Source organism: Myotis brandtii, unplaced genomic scaffold, assembly GCF_000412655.1.
Source record: "Myotis brandtii unplaced genomic scaffold, ASM41265v1 scaffold680, whole genome shotgun sequence".
Taxonomy (NCBI): domain Eukaryota; kingdom Metazoa; phylum Chordata; class Mammalia; order Chiroptera; family Vespertilionidae; genus Myotis; species Myotis brandtii.
In genome coordinates this window covers 235,228-251,782 of record NW_005370658.1, presented here as the reverse complement: position 1 = coordinate 251,782, position 16,555 = coordinate 235,228, and the positions used below count along the sequence as shown (strand labels likewise).

At 50.4% G+C, this 16,555-nt stretch overlaps 1 protein-coding gene across 1 annotated transcript in view; it reads right to left on the bottom strand.

The window, feature by feature from the left end:
* Window positions 1-16,555, bottom strand: part of MAST1 (microtubule associated serine/threonine kinase 1) — a 43,914-nt gene that overhangs the window by 1,391 nt on the left and 25,968 nt on the right. The window contains exons 11-28 of the mRNA XM_005881607.2: window positions 15,098-15,199; window positions 14,886-15,018; window positions 14,742-14,809; window positions 8,983-9,068; window positions 8,686-8,894; window positions 5,713-5,851; window positions 5,462-5,594; window positions 5,162-5,327; window positions 4,963-5,064; window positions 4,688-4,810; window positions 4,142-4,251; window positions 2,925-3,103; window positions 2,599-2,849; window positions 2,080-2,286; window positions 1,639-1,868; window positions 1,206-1,328; window positions 977-1,113; window positions 6-176 (exon numbers count right to left, since the gene is read on the bottom strand). Of these exons, the coding sequence (XP_005881669.1) occupies window positions 6-176; window positions 977-1,113; window positions 1,206-1,328; window positions 1,639-1,868; window positions 2,080-2,286; window positions 2,599-2,849; window positions 2,925-3,103; window positions 4,142-4,251; window positions 4,688-4,810; window positions 4,963-5,064; window positions 5,162-5,327; window positions 5,462-5,594; window positions 5,713-5,851; window positions 8,686-8,894; window positions 8,983-9,068; window positions 14,742-14,809; window positions 14,886-15,018; window positions 15,098-15,199 (2,669 nt within the window). The remainder of the gene's footprint in view (window positions 1-5; window positions 177-976; window positions 1,114-1,205; window positions 1,329-1,638; window positions 1,869-2,079; window positions 2,287-2,598; window positions 2,850-2,924; window positions 3,104-4,141; window positions 4,252-4,687; window positions 4,811-4,962; window positions 5,065-5,161; window positions 5,328-5,461; window positions 5,595-5,712; window positions 5,852-8,685; window positions 8,895-8,982; window positions 9,069-14,741; window positions 14,810-14,885; window positions 15,019-15,097; window positions 15,200-16,555) is intronic.

Below are 16,555 nucleotides of genomic sequence, written 5' to 3'. Positions count from 1 at the left end.
AGTCGGGTGTGGAGCGGTAGCTGTGGGTGGGTGAGCGAGCCGGGAGCCCGTGGGTGGGCGAGCCCGGGAGGCTGTCGCTGGACGACAGCGAGCGGTTTAGCGACGACAGCGAGCGGCTAGTGTGAAGCAAGTTCGACTGCTTCGTGATCTTGCGGAAGAGGGAGCTGCGCTTCTTGCTGGGGAGTAAGGAGAGGGCCGTCTACCTTAGACCAAATTCACAACCCCCGGCTCCGCTTCAGCCCCTGGGACCGCCCACTCCTCTGGCCCCGCCTTCTCCAGCTACAACCCACCTATCAAAACCAAAAGAGCCTCCCACCTGGGTCCGCTTGGCTCCTCCCACCTATTTTTTGCTGGAGTCACCTATCAAAGCAGGACCAACCTCTTCTGGCTCCTCCCACCTCTCTAGTCCCGCCCTCTCCTGCTACAACTCACCAATCAGGGAGGGAAGAAGTTCACCTGACTCAGTTCAGTCAGGCTCCTCACTAGTAAATCCCCACTCGCGACTTGTCCAGGCCAAACCCACTAATCAAAATAGAACACTCTCCTGGCCCCACCTCCCTCTCCCAGCTCCTCCTACCGATTAGGGAAGAATTATTTCAGTTGGCCCAGCCTTGCCTGGCTTGCTCATTCCAGGTAGAAACCCCTTCTCCTAGCCCTCCCAGTGGACTACACACACTCAAAAGGACAAGGCCACCTCCTGGACTGTGCCCTCGCTAATCCATGTCTACTGGCCCCGCCCACCTGCCCAAGACACTACGCAACGCTCTTCTTCCAGCCCAGGTACCTGGCACTGTCCCGCCCGTGCTTCCCCCCCCCCCCCTCGTTTCTGCTCTTTACTCGGTGGCCCCCACACTTCTTTCTCCTGTCCACAGTTGTGGCCCGGCCCTCCCATCTTAGCCCTGCCCACTGTTCAAACCCTGGAGTGTTCCCCTGTGCCAGCTTGTATAGCCCCGCCTCCGCACTCGGCCCCACCCACCTCTCCTGGCCCTCCTTAGCCGAGGGTCTCCGGTTCCTCCGTGCCATTTTGGCCTTGTAGCTGCTGCGCCTGGCGGGGCCGATGCGAATGGAGGTATTTTCGAAGGGTGTTGTGGTCACTGCCACCTTGTTGCCACTCTGGGGGAAGAAGGGAGGCAAATGTTCAGGCAGCTCCAGCTCCCAGGACCCCCGCTCCCCTCTCCCCAGCGCGCTACCTCCCTGGCACTCACCTTAAGGATCAGCTCCACGACCTCAGGATGCACCATGCCATGCACAGGCTCCCCGTTCACGTGGGTGATGAGGTCCCCCGCACAGAGCCCTGCCTCCTGGGCTGGGCCCCCCTCTTCCACGTGCTGGGGACAGGGCGCCACACGGTGCAGGGTTAACAGGATCAGTAACCAGGAAGCTCCCTAAGCGTATGTGCCCACGCCTAGCTCTGCATTTACTTGAATCCTTGTAACACCTTATGAAATAGTAATTACTCTCCCCAGTTTACAACCGAAGAAACTGGAGCTCAGAGGGGGAAGGGCACGGAAGGTCATAGGAATCTCAGCCAGGCGGCCTGGATCCGGAATGAACTGTCCCTCATTTCTGGGGGTTAAAGGGGAGCTTCTCTCCCTCACCCCCCATCTTGGAACACAGACCCCACCCATGAGTGCTCACCCAGACAATGTGATGGACACTGTAGACGTCTGAGTCACCCATGTAGACGCGGATGGCTCGCAGTGTGAAGCCGTACTTCTTGCCAGAGCGTTGGATGGTGATAGGGGAGCGGAGCCCACTGACAGCCGGTGAGTAGTCCCGGCTGGGTGAGGAGTCCCTCGAGGACGGGTTGGAGGAGAGAGATCGTGGAGACATGGGGCTGGCCAGGGGTGAGCTTCCATGAGGGTCCACTGCAGACACAGAACCATGGTCAGAGGTCAAGGCCAGCGATCACAGCTCTCCCAGTATCTGCTCCTCCCACCTCCTTAGGCAAAGACCCAGAGCTCTCATTGGTCCACCCCAGTGCCAATCACTGTGCACAGGAAAAATGCAGCGTCTTCATTGGCCTGCCCTGGCACAAATGGGGGCAGGCCCTCCCTGCCAGGTGGGGCCCAGCATCACCTGCAGGAATCATGACAGACAAGGCAGTGGCAGAGGCTGACTTGATGACTTTGCCCCCGGTTCGAGAAGGCCGCTTCTCTACTGCTGGGTCCCCTGACAGCTGCTGATGCCGAGCCCGGCGCAGAACCAGGTCATTGGTGGCCCTCTGGCCGGATGGGTCCCCATCCTTTGAAGGTGGGCAGAGGTCACCTGGGCGTGGTTGGTCCGCTGCAACAGAGCAGGTGGGTGAGGAGGCAGTCCAAGGTCAGGGCCTCTGGCCTGTGTTCACTCTGCCTGGAATGCTTTTCCCACGTCTCACCCTTGTGGGAATGTCAGTTTCCTGGGAGCAGGTGACATGCACCCGGCACAACCCCTGGTAAACAGAAGTGCTCAAATGCGTTGTTGACTGAGAGCGTGGAATGCAGGGTACCCCGTTCCTCAGGCTGATGAGAACCCAGGCCGGAAACAGTACCAGGCTTACTGAATGCTCAATATATGGCCGCGGGGGAGCTGGGGAAGGCGGCAGGAGGGGGCACTCACTGGCTTCGGAGTCCCCGCCACTGGCAGAGCCATCCCCTTGAGCTGTCTCTTTGGGGACCCGTGCGTCCAGTGAGCCTGGGGGGTCAGAGGTGGGCCTGGCAGACCTGCGCAGCTGGGTCTCATCCTCATCCTCTTGGGGGGCGCTGAAGCGGCTGGGCTCCAGCAGCGCCGAGAACCGGCGGCGCGCACCCAGGGGCGGACTAGCCTCCCCCTCCAGGAAGCTGGCCTCCGATGCCGAGAAGCGCTTGCTGCTGAAAGGGGGGCGTCGTCAGAGGCGACAGGCCTCTTCATTCCCGCTCCCCAAACCTAGCCCTGCCCCTGCTCACATCTCTGGGGAGCCCCCTCTCCAGGTCTTCTCGCGCAGGGTCAGGCTACCCAGGCCCTCCCGCTTGCCGGCCACCTTCTCCTCTAGACCCTTGGCACTCGGCTCCCGCTTGCTGCCCCCCGCTGCCGCCACCGGGGTCTTGGGCTCATGCTGCGACAGCTGCTCCATACTGCTATACACCTGCAAGGGAGGGCGAGCAGTGGTGAGGGGCACGCTCCCGAACCAATGGGCTTCCTGCTACTGGGCACACCCCGCCCATCTCTGAATTGTCGCCCAACCACCTACAAATCTGCAGCTCAGACCCCACCACACATATTTAAGCCCTTAGCCAGTGGTTCTCAACCTTCCTAATGCCGCGACCCTTTAATACAGGTCCTCATGTTGTGGTGACACCCGACCATAAAATTATTTTCGTTGCTACTTCATAACTGTAATTTTGCTACTGTTATGAATTGTAATGTAAATATCTGATATGCTATAGGTGTTTTCCGATGGTCGCGACCCACAGGTTGAGAACCGCTGCCTTAGACCCTGCCCATAATCTTTTAAAAAAATATGTTTTTATTGATTTCAGAGAGGCTCCTCCTGTAGAGATAGAAACATCAACGATGAGAGAGAATCACCGATTGGCCACCTCCTGCATGCTCCCCGCTGGGGGGGATCGAGCCCACAACCCAGGCATGTGCCCTTGGCCGGAATCAAACCTGGGACCTTTTAGTCCGCAGGCCGACGCTCTATCCACCGAGCCAAACCGGCTAGGGCAATCCTACTCATATCTTAACGAATTTGCCCTCTTTCGTGCCCCACCTTCCCAGCCAATCATATGTACCCCAATCTGGGCTCTACACACCACTACACGCTGCTCCTCCAGGCGAGACCTCGTGCACCTTTGCCCCGCTCCCACTGCTCATCCTCTCCACCCCAAGGTCCTGACCCCGCCTCATCTAGACCTAGCTCCGCCCCACTGTGAGTCCTCAGTACCACCGCTGTCCAGATTCCTGTTAGATTCCACCCAATGCCAAAGGCCCTCCCGTACACCCCCAGGCCCTGTCACTCTCAGAATCCCGCCCCCTCAGTAACTTCCCGGCCCACCTCCAATTCCGTCCTCATCCTGCTAGGAGAAAAAGATACCCTCCCCTCCGCCCCCGCCCAAGCCCCGCCTCCCGACCTCGCCCCACCCTCCCGGGTCCGGCCCCACCCTAACCCAGCCTGGCTCACCTTGCTGAAGCGCGGGGAGCAGGAGGAAAACTGGCGGATTTCCACAGGCTCCTCCTCCGTGGTGTCATCCTCATCGTAGGAGTTCACGTGGTGATACCTATCTGAGCGGGCTGGGAATGGGGGGTGGACCGTGACCACTCCTCAGGGCTGCAGGCGCCGCCATGGCCCCGTCCCAATCTAGAATCTGATTCTGGCCCTGCTTCCAGGCTGGGATTCTGCCCAACTCTCAGAGGCTCCATTAGCCCAGCGTCCAGAGGCCACACCCGCAGACCCCATCTATGGCCCAGCCCCCCTCCCCTCCAGCCAGCCCGTGCCCTGCCTCCTTCTAGGTCCTAGCACTGCCCAGTAGCCCAGGCCCAACTCCAGAACTCACTGCTGTCCAGGCCCCACCCTCCTTTCCTACCAACTGCTCAGACTGAGCCTCACCCCTATGCCAGGCCATCCCTCTCCTCTGTCTGGGCGGCGGGTCTCCTACCCAGCTGGGCTCCAGCCCAGGCCTTGCCCCATGGTCCCTCTCACCAGCTTCCACCCCCTCTCCCAGCTCACTGTCGAAGTAGCTGGTGTCATCCTCGGACTCCAGGTGGGGGATGAACTCTGCCTTCTGCCTCAGCAGTCCCGTCCAGTCCAGGTCTCGAAAGAAACTGTGCTGCTTCACCTCAAAGGCACCCCCTGGAAAGGAAGGAGTGGATGGGGTCCCGGAGAGAATCCCTGCCACAGCTTAGGGCCAGCTCCAGAGCCCAGCCTCCCACCCCCGTCTCCTACTCCGGGGCCACAGCACTTGGAGCCCAGCCCTTAGCTTCTCGGTTCAGCAGACCCCTTACCTGCCCCAAGCCGGACCAGGGGGTTGGTCTGCAGGAGGCTGGATATCAGGAGCTGGGCGTCTGTGGGCAGGGCTTCATCTCCCTCGGGCCACAGGATGTCATCTGCAGAGCAAGGTGGGGGGGGGTCACTTTTGGGTCCCAAAGGCCCTGGGTCTGCCCATGTCCCCATGCCCCCACCTGCCACCAAGGAGGCACGCACCGCTGATGACCTGTCCAAACAGCTCTTCAGGCGTGTCTCCGAAGAAGGGCACACAGCCCACCAGGAACTCGTAGAGGATGATGCCCATGGCCCACCAGTCCACCGGTTTGCCATAGCCCTGGCGCAGGATGACCTCGGGCGCGATGTACTCTGGGGTTCCGCACACCTAGGGGCAGGCGGTCAGCCTGCACTCTGGCCACAGGAGGGGCCTCGGAGGGGGGCGGCACTCCCCACCCCACCCTGAGCCCCGAAGCCCTGCTGGCTCCTTCCCCGCACAGTGACCCCCACAGCCACACACACCTGTTTGTCCAGGAACTCCCGGGCATCCTTCTCGATATGGCCTTCATACAGGTTGGTGGTGAGGCTCATGAGCCCCATTTTGGAGAGGCCAAAATCCGTGAGTTTGATGTGGCCCATGGAGGTGATGAGGAGGCTGCAAACACAAGCAGGGGTCTCAGAGGTGAGGCTTGCCCACCTCCCTCCTGGCCCTTCCATGCCAGCGCCTACAGAGGGGCAGAGGGGTGGGGGTGACGGGAAAAGTCAAGGCTCACTTGTCAGGCTTGAGGTCTCGGTGCACAATGCCGTAGTTGTGTAAATACTCAAGTGCCAGCACCGTCTCAGCAAAGTACATGCGGGCCATCTCCACGGGCAGCGCCCCGATGTTCTTCAGCAGGGTAGCACAGTCCCCGCCTGCGTGTGAAGGAGGCCCATGTAAAGAGGGAAGCACCCCTGCCCCAGGGTTGTGCACTCCACATGCACGACAGCACCAAGTCCCCACCTCACATGCCCCTATTTTGCAGCGAAGGAAAACTGAAGTACAGAGAGGCCTCATTCTCCCGGGCCCCACAGGGAGTGCCCTCTACCAGGCTCCTCCTGTCTTCTATATAAATGTTTAATATATTTTTAAATCTTCACCTGAGGACAGGTTCATTGACCTTTTCAGAGAGAGAGAGATAGGAAGGGAGGGAGGGAGGAAGGGAGGGAGGGAAACATGGATGGGGCTGCCTCTCTGGAGCATCCCCACACTGGGCCTGGGGAGCGAGCCTGCAACGAAGATTATGTGCCCTGACACCTCACTATTTCAAGGCCTGTCTAAAGGGAAGCCCACACATGGGAGAGCAGAGCCAAGAAATCGAGAGATTCCTGATGACATGGTTTGAGCATCTGGATACAGACATTTCTGAAGGCAACATGGATGTTTTGCTCACGAATCACTAAATGTCTTTCTTTTTTTTTTTAGCCAGAAAACTGATGGAATGGAGCCTAGGAATCTGCATCTGGCCACAACCCCAGGTAATACTGACACACACTTACACTGAGAACAAAGCTGGGTTGACTTGCAAATGAGACTTTGAGGCTGGGCCTTGTTCAGGAGGCCCGAGAATGCACACTTACTGTGTGCTCAACCCATCAAAGATCCCGATTCCACCCACTTCTCTCCTCTGCATGACCTCAGACCCATGCAATTGCCTCCACCTTGGTCTCCCTCTTCTAACCTCCACACAGCAGTTAAATAAATAGCATTAAAACATAAGTCAGACCATGTCAACTTTGCTTAAAACCCTCCAGTGGCCGCCTGTTGCATTTGGCATGAAACCCAATGCAGTCCAGGCCCTGCCAGGCCCTGCAGGCTTAACCCCTTACCTCTCCATCCTTATCTATCCCCACCCTCCCGCTCACTTGCTCACTTGACTCCAGCTCCATTGCTGCTCCTCAAAACAGCGATTTTCAACCTTTTTCATCTCATGGCACACATAAACTAATAACTAAAATTCTTCAGCACACCAAAAAAATGTCTATTTTTGCCAATCTGACAAATACAAATAGGTATAATTTTGATTCATTCACACCAAACAGCCATTGTTGTTCTGGCTGTAGTCATTTTTTTTATTTGACAATCTAACAGAAAAAAAAAAAAAGAGGTCAGTGCCAGTGACTAAGTCAGGTATTGCATGTTTTGAAAATTCTTGTGGCACCAGCTGAAAATTGCTACCTCAAAACCCAGACGCCTTCTCACCTAACAGACCTTGTGCTTGGGGGTCCCTCTTCCAGGAAGAGTGCAGGCCTCAGAGAGGCCCCTGCCCACCTATGTCCCTATGGCCTCCTTAAGCCTCAAGGTCCTCATGACTGTCCTCACTCTATGAAATGACCTTATTGTCTTTGCTTGTTTTGTTTATTGTCTGTCTCCCCAGAATATAATCTCCATGAGAGGGGAGTGTGCCTGTCTGGCCCCCACTGTGCCACCAGCACCTAGCACAGCACGTGCATAAGGGAGGCAACGAGGGGACATCTGCTGAATGAATGGATCGCTGACTGAGGTTTAGGAGTGGCATAACTGCAGCCCCAGAAGATCACGTGTGTATCCTAATAAGCGTAGTATGTGTGGGTTTGGGCAATGATATAATAGTATTTGGATAACTATCAGCATGAGTGGTTGGATAAACATGAAAAACATATACATTGGTGGTTGGATGAATGGCTAGATGCCTGGATAAACTGATGGATGAATGGTAGATGAATGTGTGGATAGAGATAGCTAGATGAGATGGCTGCTAGAATGGAGATTTGGGTGAATAATAAAAATACAGATAGTAAATGGATGGATGGATGTTGGATTAATAAATAGATAAATCGGTATTGGTAGATGGATGGATGGTGTGTAAGTGGGTGAATAAATTGATGAGTGAATAAATGGCCAGACATATAAAAAGATGGATGAATGAAAAATAGATGTGCAACACAGAGTGGACCTAATATATAACTATGGACTTCAGTTAATAATGTATCAATATTGGTTCATAAATTATAACAACTGTACTACACGAATGCAAGATGTAAATAATAGGGAGACTGGAGGAAAGGGGTATGTGGGAACTCAATGTACTTTCTAATTACTTAGTCTGGAAGCCTAAAACTGCTCTAAAAAATGAAGTCTGTTAATTTTTTTAAAAAATAGATGTATAATGGCCCTAGCCAGTTTGGCTCAGTGGGTAGAGCATCAGCCTGAGGACCGAAGGGTCCAGGGTTTGATTCCGGTCAAGGGCACGTGTCTCATATCTCGGTTGCAGGCTCCTCCCTGGCCTGGTACCTGGTCAGTGCACGTGCAGGAGGCAACCAACCGATGTGTTTCTCTCACGTCAGTATTTCCCTCTGTCTTCCCCTCTCTCTTCCACTCTCTCTAAAAAACCAATGGAAAAATATCCACGGGTGAGGATTAAAAATAAAATAGATGTATAATGTATAAACAGATGTATGGGTGGAAAAACAGATGGGTTAGCGAATGAATAGATGGAAGGATGGATGGATAAATGGACAATTGGATGGCTGTTTCTATATTGAATAAAATGAAAACAGATCAACTAAATAGATGGCTGGATAGAAATGAACAGATGGAATGGATGGTCAATGACTGGATGGATGAATAGGTGGATTATCAATATGGTGCCTGGGGCTCAGGCAGGCCACTCAGCAGCCCTGACCAGCGTGAATCTCCCTTTTCCCTACAGCTCTGCAGGCAGCCACACCTTCCACGTACTCCATGACCATGCAGAGGTGGCGCCGGGTCTCAAAGGAGCAGAACATGCTGACCACAAAGGGGTTCTCGGCAAAGGTGAGGATGTCGCGCTCCACAAACGCCTGCTGGATCTGGTTGCGCAGGATCAGGTTCTGCTTGTTGATCTTTTTCATGGCGAAGCGCTGCCTCGTCTCCCGGTGCCGCACCAGGTAGACAGCGCTGCAGGGGGAGAGAGCGAGGACCGGCCATCACCTCGAGACACCCGGCCTTCGCTACCCTCCCCCTGCCAGAGCCCCAGGTGGCTCACCCGTAAGCACCATTGCTAATGAGTTTGATGGTGTCGAAGTCATTCTCGCCAGGCGGTTTCTTAGCCTTGGTGGAGCTGCTGCGGCCCTGAAGGGGGAAGGTGAGACCACCACCATCATCATGGTAAGATGGAGACTCTTGTTACCCCATTAGCCATGGGGAAACCGAGGCACGGTGGGGATGCATCCTTCATCCAAGTGCCACAGTGAGGAAGCAACAAAATCAGGCCTTGAACCCAAGATGGTCTGACTTTGAAGCTATATTCCCAACTTTTTTCCATTAGGAAAGAGGCCTACAAAATAATCACCCTAATATAGAAAGAACTCCCAGAAATCCATAACTAGAAGCCTAGCAATTGAAGAGAAAAAATAGGCAAGATTGCCGAAACCGGTTTGGCTCAGTGGATAGAGCGTCGGCCTGCAGACTGAAAGGTCCCGGGTTCGATTCCGGTCAAGGGCACGTACGTTGGTTGCGGGCACATCCCCAGTGGGAGATGTGCAGGAGGCGGCTGGTCGATGTTTCTCTCTCATCGATGTTTCTAACTCTCTATCCCTCTCCCTTCCTCTCTGTAAAAAATCAATAAAATATATTTAAAAAAAAAAAGAACAAAAAAAAAATAAAAATAAAATAGACTTTATTTCTTAAAAAAAAAAAATAGGCAAGATCTGTGAACTAGAATTTAGAGTTCTTACCATATGAAAAGATGCTCAACCTCACATATAATGTCAGAGGGCAAATTAAAACTACCCAAGATACCATTTTTCACCTAGCAGATTGGCAAAAGGAAAAAAAAAGAAAGAAAACAATCCAAAAGGCTGACACACTTTGTGGGTAAAGTTGTGGGGAAACAGGTACTTTTATACCTTGCTTTTGGGAGAATAAATTGGTATAACCCCCGTGGAAGGTACTTTGGTGTATATAAAATTATAAATGTACATTCCCTTTGATCCAGCAATTTCACTTTTGAAATAATTCTACAGATAGGCTTGCATATGTGAAAATGACATATGTACTATCTTGCTCATTGCAAGTATTAGAAACAATTGACATGTTCATCGATAGGAAATTGGTTCAATAAACACATAATGGGCATTTAAATAAAGGAATATTATGCACCTGTTAAAAAGAATGAGAAATTGCCCAGCCAGCGTGGCTCAGTGGTTGAGCATTATTGACCTATGAACTAGGAGGTCAAGGTTTGATTCCCGGTCAAAGCTTGGGATTGAGGGCTCAATTCCCAGTAGGAGGTGTGCAGGAGGCAGCTGATCAATAATTCTCTCTCATCATTGATGTTTTTATCTCTCTCTCTCCCACTTCCTTTCCTCTCTGAAATCAATAAAAATATTTTTTTTAAAAATTAGAAATCTATCAGTATATAGATTCAGAAACTTCTCCCAAGTATTTTATTGGGGGGCAGGGGGAAGCAAGTAATAATATGTACTATATACTTTTGTATAAAAAAAAAAAAGTGGTAAAATAGAACTATCCTATATAATAAAAGGCTAATATGCAAATCGACAGAACGGTGGAACGACCGGTTGTGATGATGCGCACTGACCACCAGGGGGTAGGTACTCGATGCAGGAGCTGCCCCCCTGATGGTCAGTGCGCTCCCACAGGGGAGTGCCACTCAGCCAGCAGCCAGGCTCGCGGCTGGCGAGTGCAGTGGCAGTGGCAGGAGTCTCTCCCACCTCCGCAGTAGCGCTAAGGATGTCCAAGTGATAGCTTAAGGGAGCGGGCCTTAAGCCGTCAGTTAGACATCCCCCTGGACTGTGAGAGGGCACAGGCCAGGCTGAGGGACCCTCCCCGAGTGTATGAATTTCGTGCACTGGGCCTCTAGTATAATCATATTTGGGAAGTACTCAGCAACACATATACTAATAATATTTGGGGGCACATAGGGCAGTAAAGGACAAGGGTGAATCTAAGATTTTTCACTGTATACCTTTTTAGAAAATTATTTTTATTTTTCTTAGGGACAAAGAGATTATGAACATAAATATTACACAAAAAAGATCTATGAGATTAAAAAAATAATGAGCCCTGGCCAGTGTGGCTCAGTTGGTTAGTATAGTCCTGTGCACTGACAGGTCAACAGTTCAATTCCTGGTCAGAGCAAATTCCCAGTGTGGGTTTGATCCTGGTCAAGGTGCATGCTCGAGGCAACTGATTGATGTTTCTCTCTCACATCAATGTTTCTCTCTCTCTCCCCCCCCTTTTTCTCTCTCTCTCAATCAATAAAAACATATTTTTTAAAAATATTGAACCGATATGCTCCTAAGAATGTAGCCTAAACCTTCCTTGGGGCAGTCTCACAGACAACAGCTGTGAATAGCCAAACACAGGGCATCATCAAAAGCCCAGCGATCAGAATGGCGGAACGACCAGAACAACCAGAACAATTGGTGGCTATGATGCGTACTGTGGAAGCCAACTGGCCTGATCTGAACCTCGATCGCCCCCCTGCTGGCCTGGCCCTGAATGGGCCCCCAACACCCTGATCGGGGGTGGGGCCAGCCGGCCAACCTCCCGCAGCCCCTCCTCCCTGCTGGCCTGGCCCAATAGGCCCCCATTGGGGTGGGCCGGCCAGACCCCACCATGCATGAATTTGTGCACCAGGCCTCTAGTGTACTATAAGTTTAGTGGCTTCACGCAGAAATTGGTGGGAGCATGGGCTTCTGAGGCCTATAACCCTAAGGGATTAAAGCCTGTGGTTTCCACAGAAGCACCGCCACAACAACATCTGATTTTACTGCATATGATTATGCCTGGAAAAACAAAGTTCCACAACTGCAGAAAACTTTCCAGAAATCTATGGTGTGCCCATCCACCTAAAACGATGCCTGCCTGACCAAATGTTCACCAGACCACCATGGCATGACAGCGGGAGGCCTCATCTCCCTCTTCACAGCCCAGAAACAAATGAGTTAGGCTGCAAAGAACTGGTTTCCTTTTGGGCATAAAACCTTTGAATTTTTATGGTTTCTGTAAAAAAACTTTTTTACTTGAATGGCTTACTTAACATTTTGCAAGGAAAAATAAAGATAATAAGACAATATTTTGGTTTATTTATGACAAGCACCTGGCCTGAAAGAGCTCATTGGACAATTAAAACTAATGTTCAAAGAAATGCTGCAGTTCTTCGAGTTCATGCAGCTGATTTCCCTGGAGGCTGCATATAGGCTTATTTATTTATTTTTTTGTTAATCCTCACCTGAGGATATTTTTCCATTGATTTTTAGAGAGAGTGGAAGGAAGGGGGAGACACAGAGAGAGAGACAGAAATATCGACTGGTTGCCACCTGCATGCATCCCAACCTGGGGCGGGGATCAAACCTGCAACAAAAGTATGTGCCCTTGACCAGAATCGAACCTGGGACCCTGCAGTCCACAGGCCAACGCTCTATCCACTGAGCCAAACTAGCTAGGGCTGCATATGGGCTTATTAATAGCAGTTTGTGCTGAGGTCCTTAGGGACTCATGGTGGCATTTTTGAGCATGGGGTGCAGAAGCCTTTCTGGATTTGGATGTGTCTGAAGAAGGAAGACGAAAGCCAAGGCCAGGTGCATGAGACAAGGGGTTTGAGTTTGCAGTTACCTTGGGGAGTTTTCCATCTTGCAGTAAAATGTTCATAGAAATTACTGGCAGCATGCCTCTATTCATTGGATAGTTTGTTTTAAAGGGATATTGCCTCATCTCAGATCTTTAGTGAAATTTTATGTGTAATTATTATGTATTTATTCCACATGGGAACAGAACACCTGTTTCATGTTGCATTTTAGACTAATGTCTATTTTATTAATGCAGCTGTGATACAAAGTCTCCTTTACCTTTTAAAAATGTTACGACTTTTAAGTTATGATTTTGGTTGTGGAATAAATACATGAATGAAAAAACACAAGGTAGCCTAAAAATATCTCACACAAAAACTGACAGGATTATAGGAAGAAATAGCTCAAAACAAGGATTTAACACATATCTCAGAAACTATGAGATCAATCAGGAAAAAGAAAAAAAAAAGAATAGGGAGATGGAAGATTTGAATCACTCAATTAACAAGTTTGATTAAATGGAATTACGTAGAATCCTACAAACAACAATCAAAGATAAATACCTTTTTAGAGTTTTAGACTTTTGAGTGATGTCATTCCATTACCTATTCAAAAAATTAAACAAATGGCATGTATAGTGAGATTCTTTTAAATATATATATATTTACATATATATAGGAAAGGTGTGTGTGTGTGTGTGTGTGTGTGTGTGTGTGTTAATAGATACAATCTGAAACAAAAGTTAGAAACTCAAATGCCTTCAGGGGTGAGGCAGGCCAAGTGGGGGCCATGGGTCACTGGGGGAAGGTACCCCATATCATAGGGCAGCCCCCACTCAGTGCCAACTGGTCTCACCATAGTGTTGTTAGAACTTCTGATTTTTTTTCAAAAGGAGGTCCAACCCCAGATTTGAGTCAAAAATCTTCTGATTTCTATATTTTGCTTCAAAGTTTTGAAAAACACTAGACAGTTTAGATGAAGCACACGCATGGCCGTTATGGCAGATAGTGGCTCTCCTGGCAGTGGGGTTGTGGCATATTTTACTACACTGAGCTCTTAACACAGAGAGGCACTCAACTCACTCAAAACCTCATGTGTGGTTCCTCACTAAATTAGACCTAGAATTACCATATCGCCCAGCAATTCCACCGCTAGGTATATACCAAAAGAATTGAAACAGTTGTTCAAGACAAATACTTGTACACAAATGTTCTATTTACACAACAGCCAAAAAATGGAAGCAACCCAAGTGCCCACCAGTGGACAATGGATAAACAAATATGGTCTATCCATACAATGAAATATTGTTCAGTCACAAAAAGGAATGAAGCACTGATTCATGCTACAAATGAATGAAACTTGAAAACACGTTGCCAGACACAAAAGCCCACAGAGTGAAAAATTCCATGTATGTGAGGTGTTCAGAACAAGCGTATCCATAAAGACAGAAAGCAGGTCAGTGATTGCCATGGGCCAGGGGCGGGGTGATGGGGAATAACTGCCTAGTGGGTATACAGTGGGGCCTTGACTTACGAGTTTAATTCGTTCCGTGACAGAGCTCGTAACTCAAATTACTCGTATGTCAAATCAAGAAGTGAACGAGTGAGACATGTGATGCTGGGCTGATGTTGTGGCTTTCACTGTGACGTTCGCTGCGCCAACTAGCGGTGGGGTATCTGAAGCTGGCTCGTAACCCGAATTTTAGCTCGCAACTCAAAGCAAAAAATCAGCCGAGAGACGGCTCGTATCTCGAAAAACTCGTTAGTCAGGACACTCGTAAGTCAAGGCCCCACTGTAGTTTCCTTTTTGTGCGATGAAAATCCTCCAGGACTAGATAGAAGTGATGGCTGCACAAGTTGTAAATGTACTAAATACACGGAATTGTTCATTTAAATTTTTTTTTAAATATGGAACGCTTCACGAATTTGCGTGTCATCCTTGCGCAGGGGCCATGCTAATCTTCTCTGTATCGTTCCAATTTTAGTATATGTGCTGCCAAAGCGAGCACTAAAAATGTTATGTTATGTGTAATTTACCATAAAAAGAAAAAGGCCCATGGAGGAAGACCTATTATTAACCCATTTGCCAAATGGGGAAACTGAGGCTCGGAGCAGAGGCCAGATCTACCCAGCCTGCGGGCAGGGAGCCAGAGGTGAACCTTGTCTATCCAGCCAGAACCAGAGTGCTGACTGCTGCCGCCCGGCCTTACCTCAGACAGGTCGTCCTGCTCAGGCGTGTTGGAGCCGCCACTGTCCTGTTCCTCCAGATGCACCACGTCTAGGAAGGGACCGAGAGTGAGTGGAGGCCAGGGTCCCAGTGGATTCCCTCCGGCCCCTGTGCCCCCAGCTGTCACCTGGAAAAGGGTCCCGGGTGAGGCCCAGCTGGCGGATGATGTAACGAGGGATGTCTGTCTTGACCAGGTGCCCTTCCTTGGCGTGGCCCTCCGCTGCTTCTAGCAAGTGGTAGAACTCCTCGGGGTTGAATTCCTGAGGCAGGGCAGGGGCGGGCTCGCGGTGGGCTCGGAGGGGCCCCCGCCAGCCCCCTCCCCTCTCCCAGCCCCCTCACCAGGCATTCCAGCAGCCTCGCAGGGCGAGAGATGATAATGAGCAGTCTCTTCACCAACTGGGTGACGAAGGCCACCTCCAAGCTCTCAGAACGTTCATAAGCCTGGGAAGGGGAGCACAAAATGTGGTTGGCCTGGGGTGGGATTATGGCAAATTTTACACAAGCCCTGCCTCAGCCAGGCCCCTCGCCCAATCCTACTGGCTACACACTGCTGCTGTTGTCCCATTTTATAGGTGAGAACACTGAGGCACAGACCTCACAGTAAAAATAACAATCACTGTTGTTACAGCAGACGCTGTCCAAAAACCTTCACTCATTCAATTCATGTTCAAAACAGCCCTATAATGTGAGCTGAGTCAGCATCCCTCTGACTGACAGGCTCTCCCCTCAGATCCCTGAGTGGCTCTCTACTTCTTCAGGTTGCCACTCGGTTGTCACCTCCATGCAACTGAGTGGCACTGGGAACACAGAAAGATTCCTGCCTTCCTGGGGTTCAGATCCTAGGATGGGAGATGGACAGGAACATGAAAACAAACAAACCAAAGAAGTCAATGATTTCAGCTGATGCTTAAGGCTATGAAGCAAATAGAACAGGGCAACCTGCCACTCGGTTGTCACCTCCATGCAACTGAGTGGCACTGGGAACACAGAGGAAGATTCCTGCCTTCCTGGGGTTCAGATCCTAGGGTGGGAGATGGGCAGGAACATGAAAACAAACAAACCAAGGAAGTCAATGATTTCAGCTGATTGCTTAAGGCTATGAAGCAAATGGAACAGGGCAACTGGATGGAGTTCATCTCCCCACCCCAATCTAAAATTGCACCCCACTTCCTGGCAGCACCTCAATCACCATGACCCTATTCCTTGTTCTATCACATGAATACCCTTCAAACAGCTCACATATGAACTTTTCTATCATGCCCAGCAGGGTGAGGGGAAGAGGCACGCACCTTGGCACCAAAAACCTTACTCTTTGAGATCCCTAACACTTTAATGCAATATTTGAAAAATCAAAATGAATGCATAAAATGCGTGACAAGCAAAAGAGCAAAATTTAAATAAGGACAGGATGCAACAAGTGCCGTGCACGGGCATGTTGGAGCTTGAAGCAAAAGGGAAGGTACGTGACAATCTATGCCTGCTTTCAAAATCTTTAATGGTTTTTATAAAAATGTTAGTATTGATAAGTTTGTTTCCACTAAAACCAGGAAAGTAAAAGTATAACAAATTCTGGTTTAATTATAAATAAAATATTTAACCTAAAATCATGTGAAGGGGTGTGGAGGTGCAGGAGACAGCCGATCAGTGATTCTCTCTCATCATTGATGTTTCTCTCTCCCTTTTTTTTTTAAAGATTTTATTGATTTTTTAAAGAGAGGAAGGGAGAGGGATAGAAAGTTAGAAACATCTATGAGAGAGAAACATCGATCAGCTGCCTCCTGCACACCCCCCACTGGG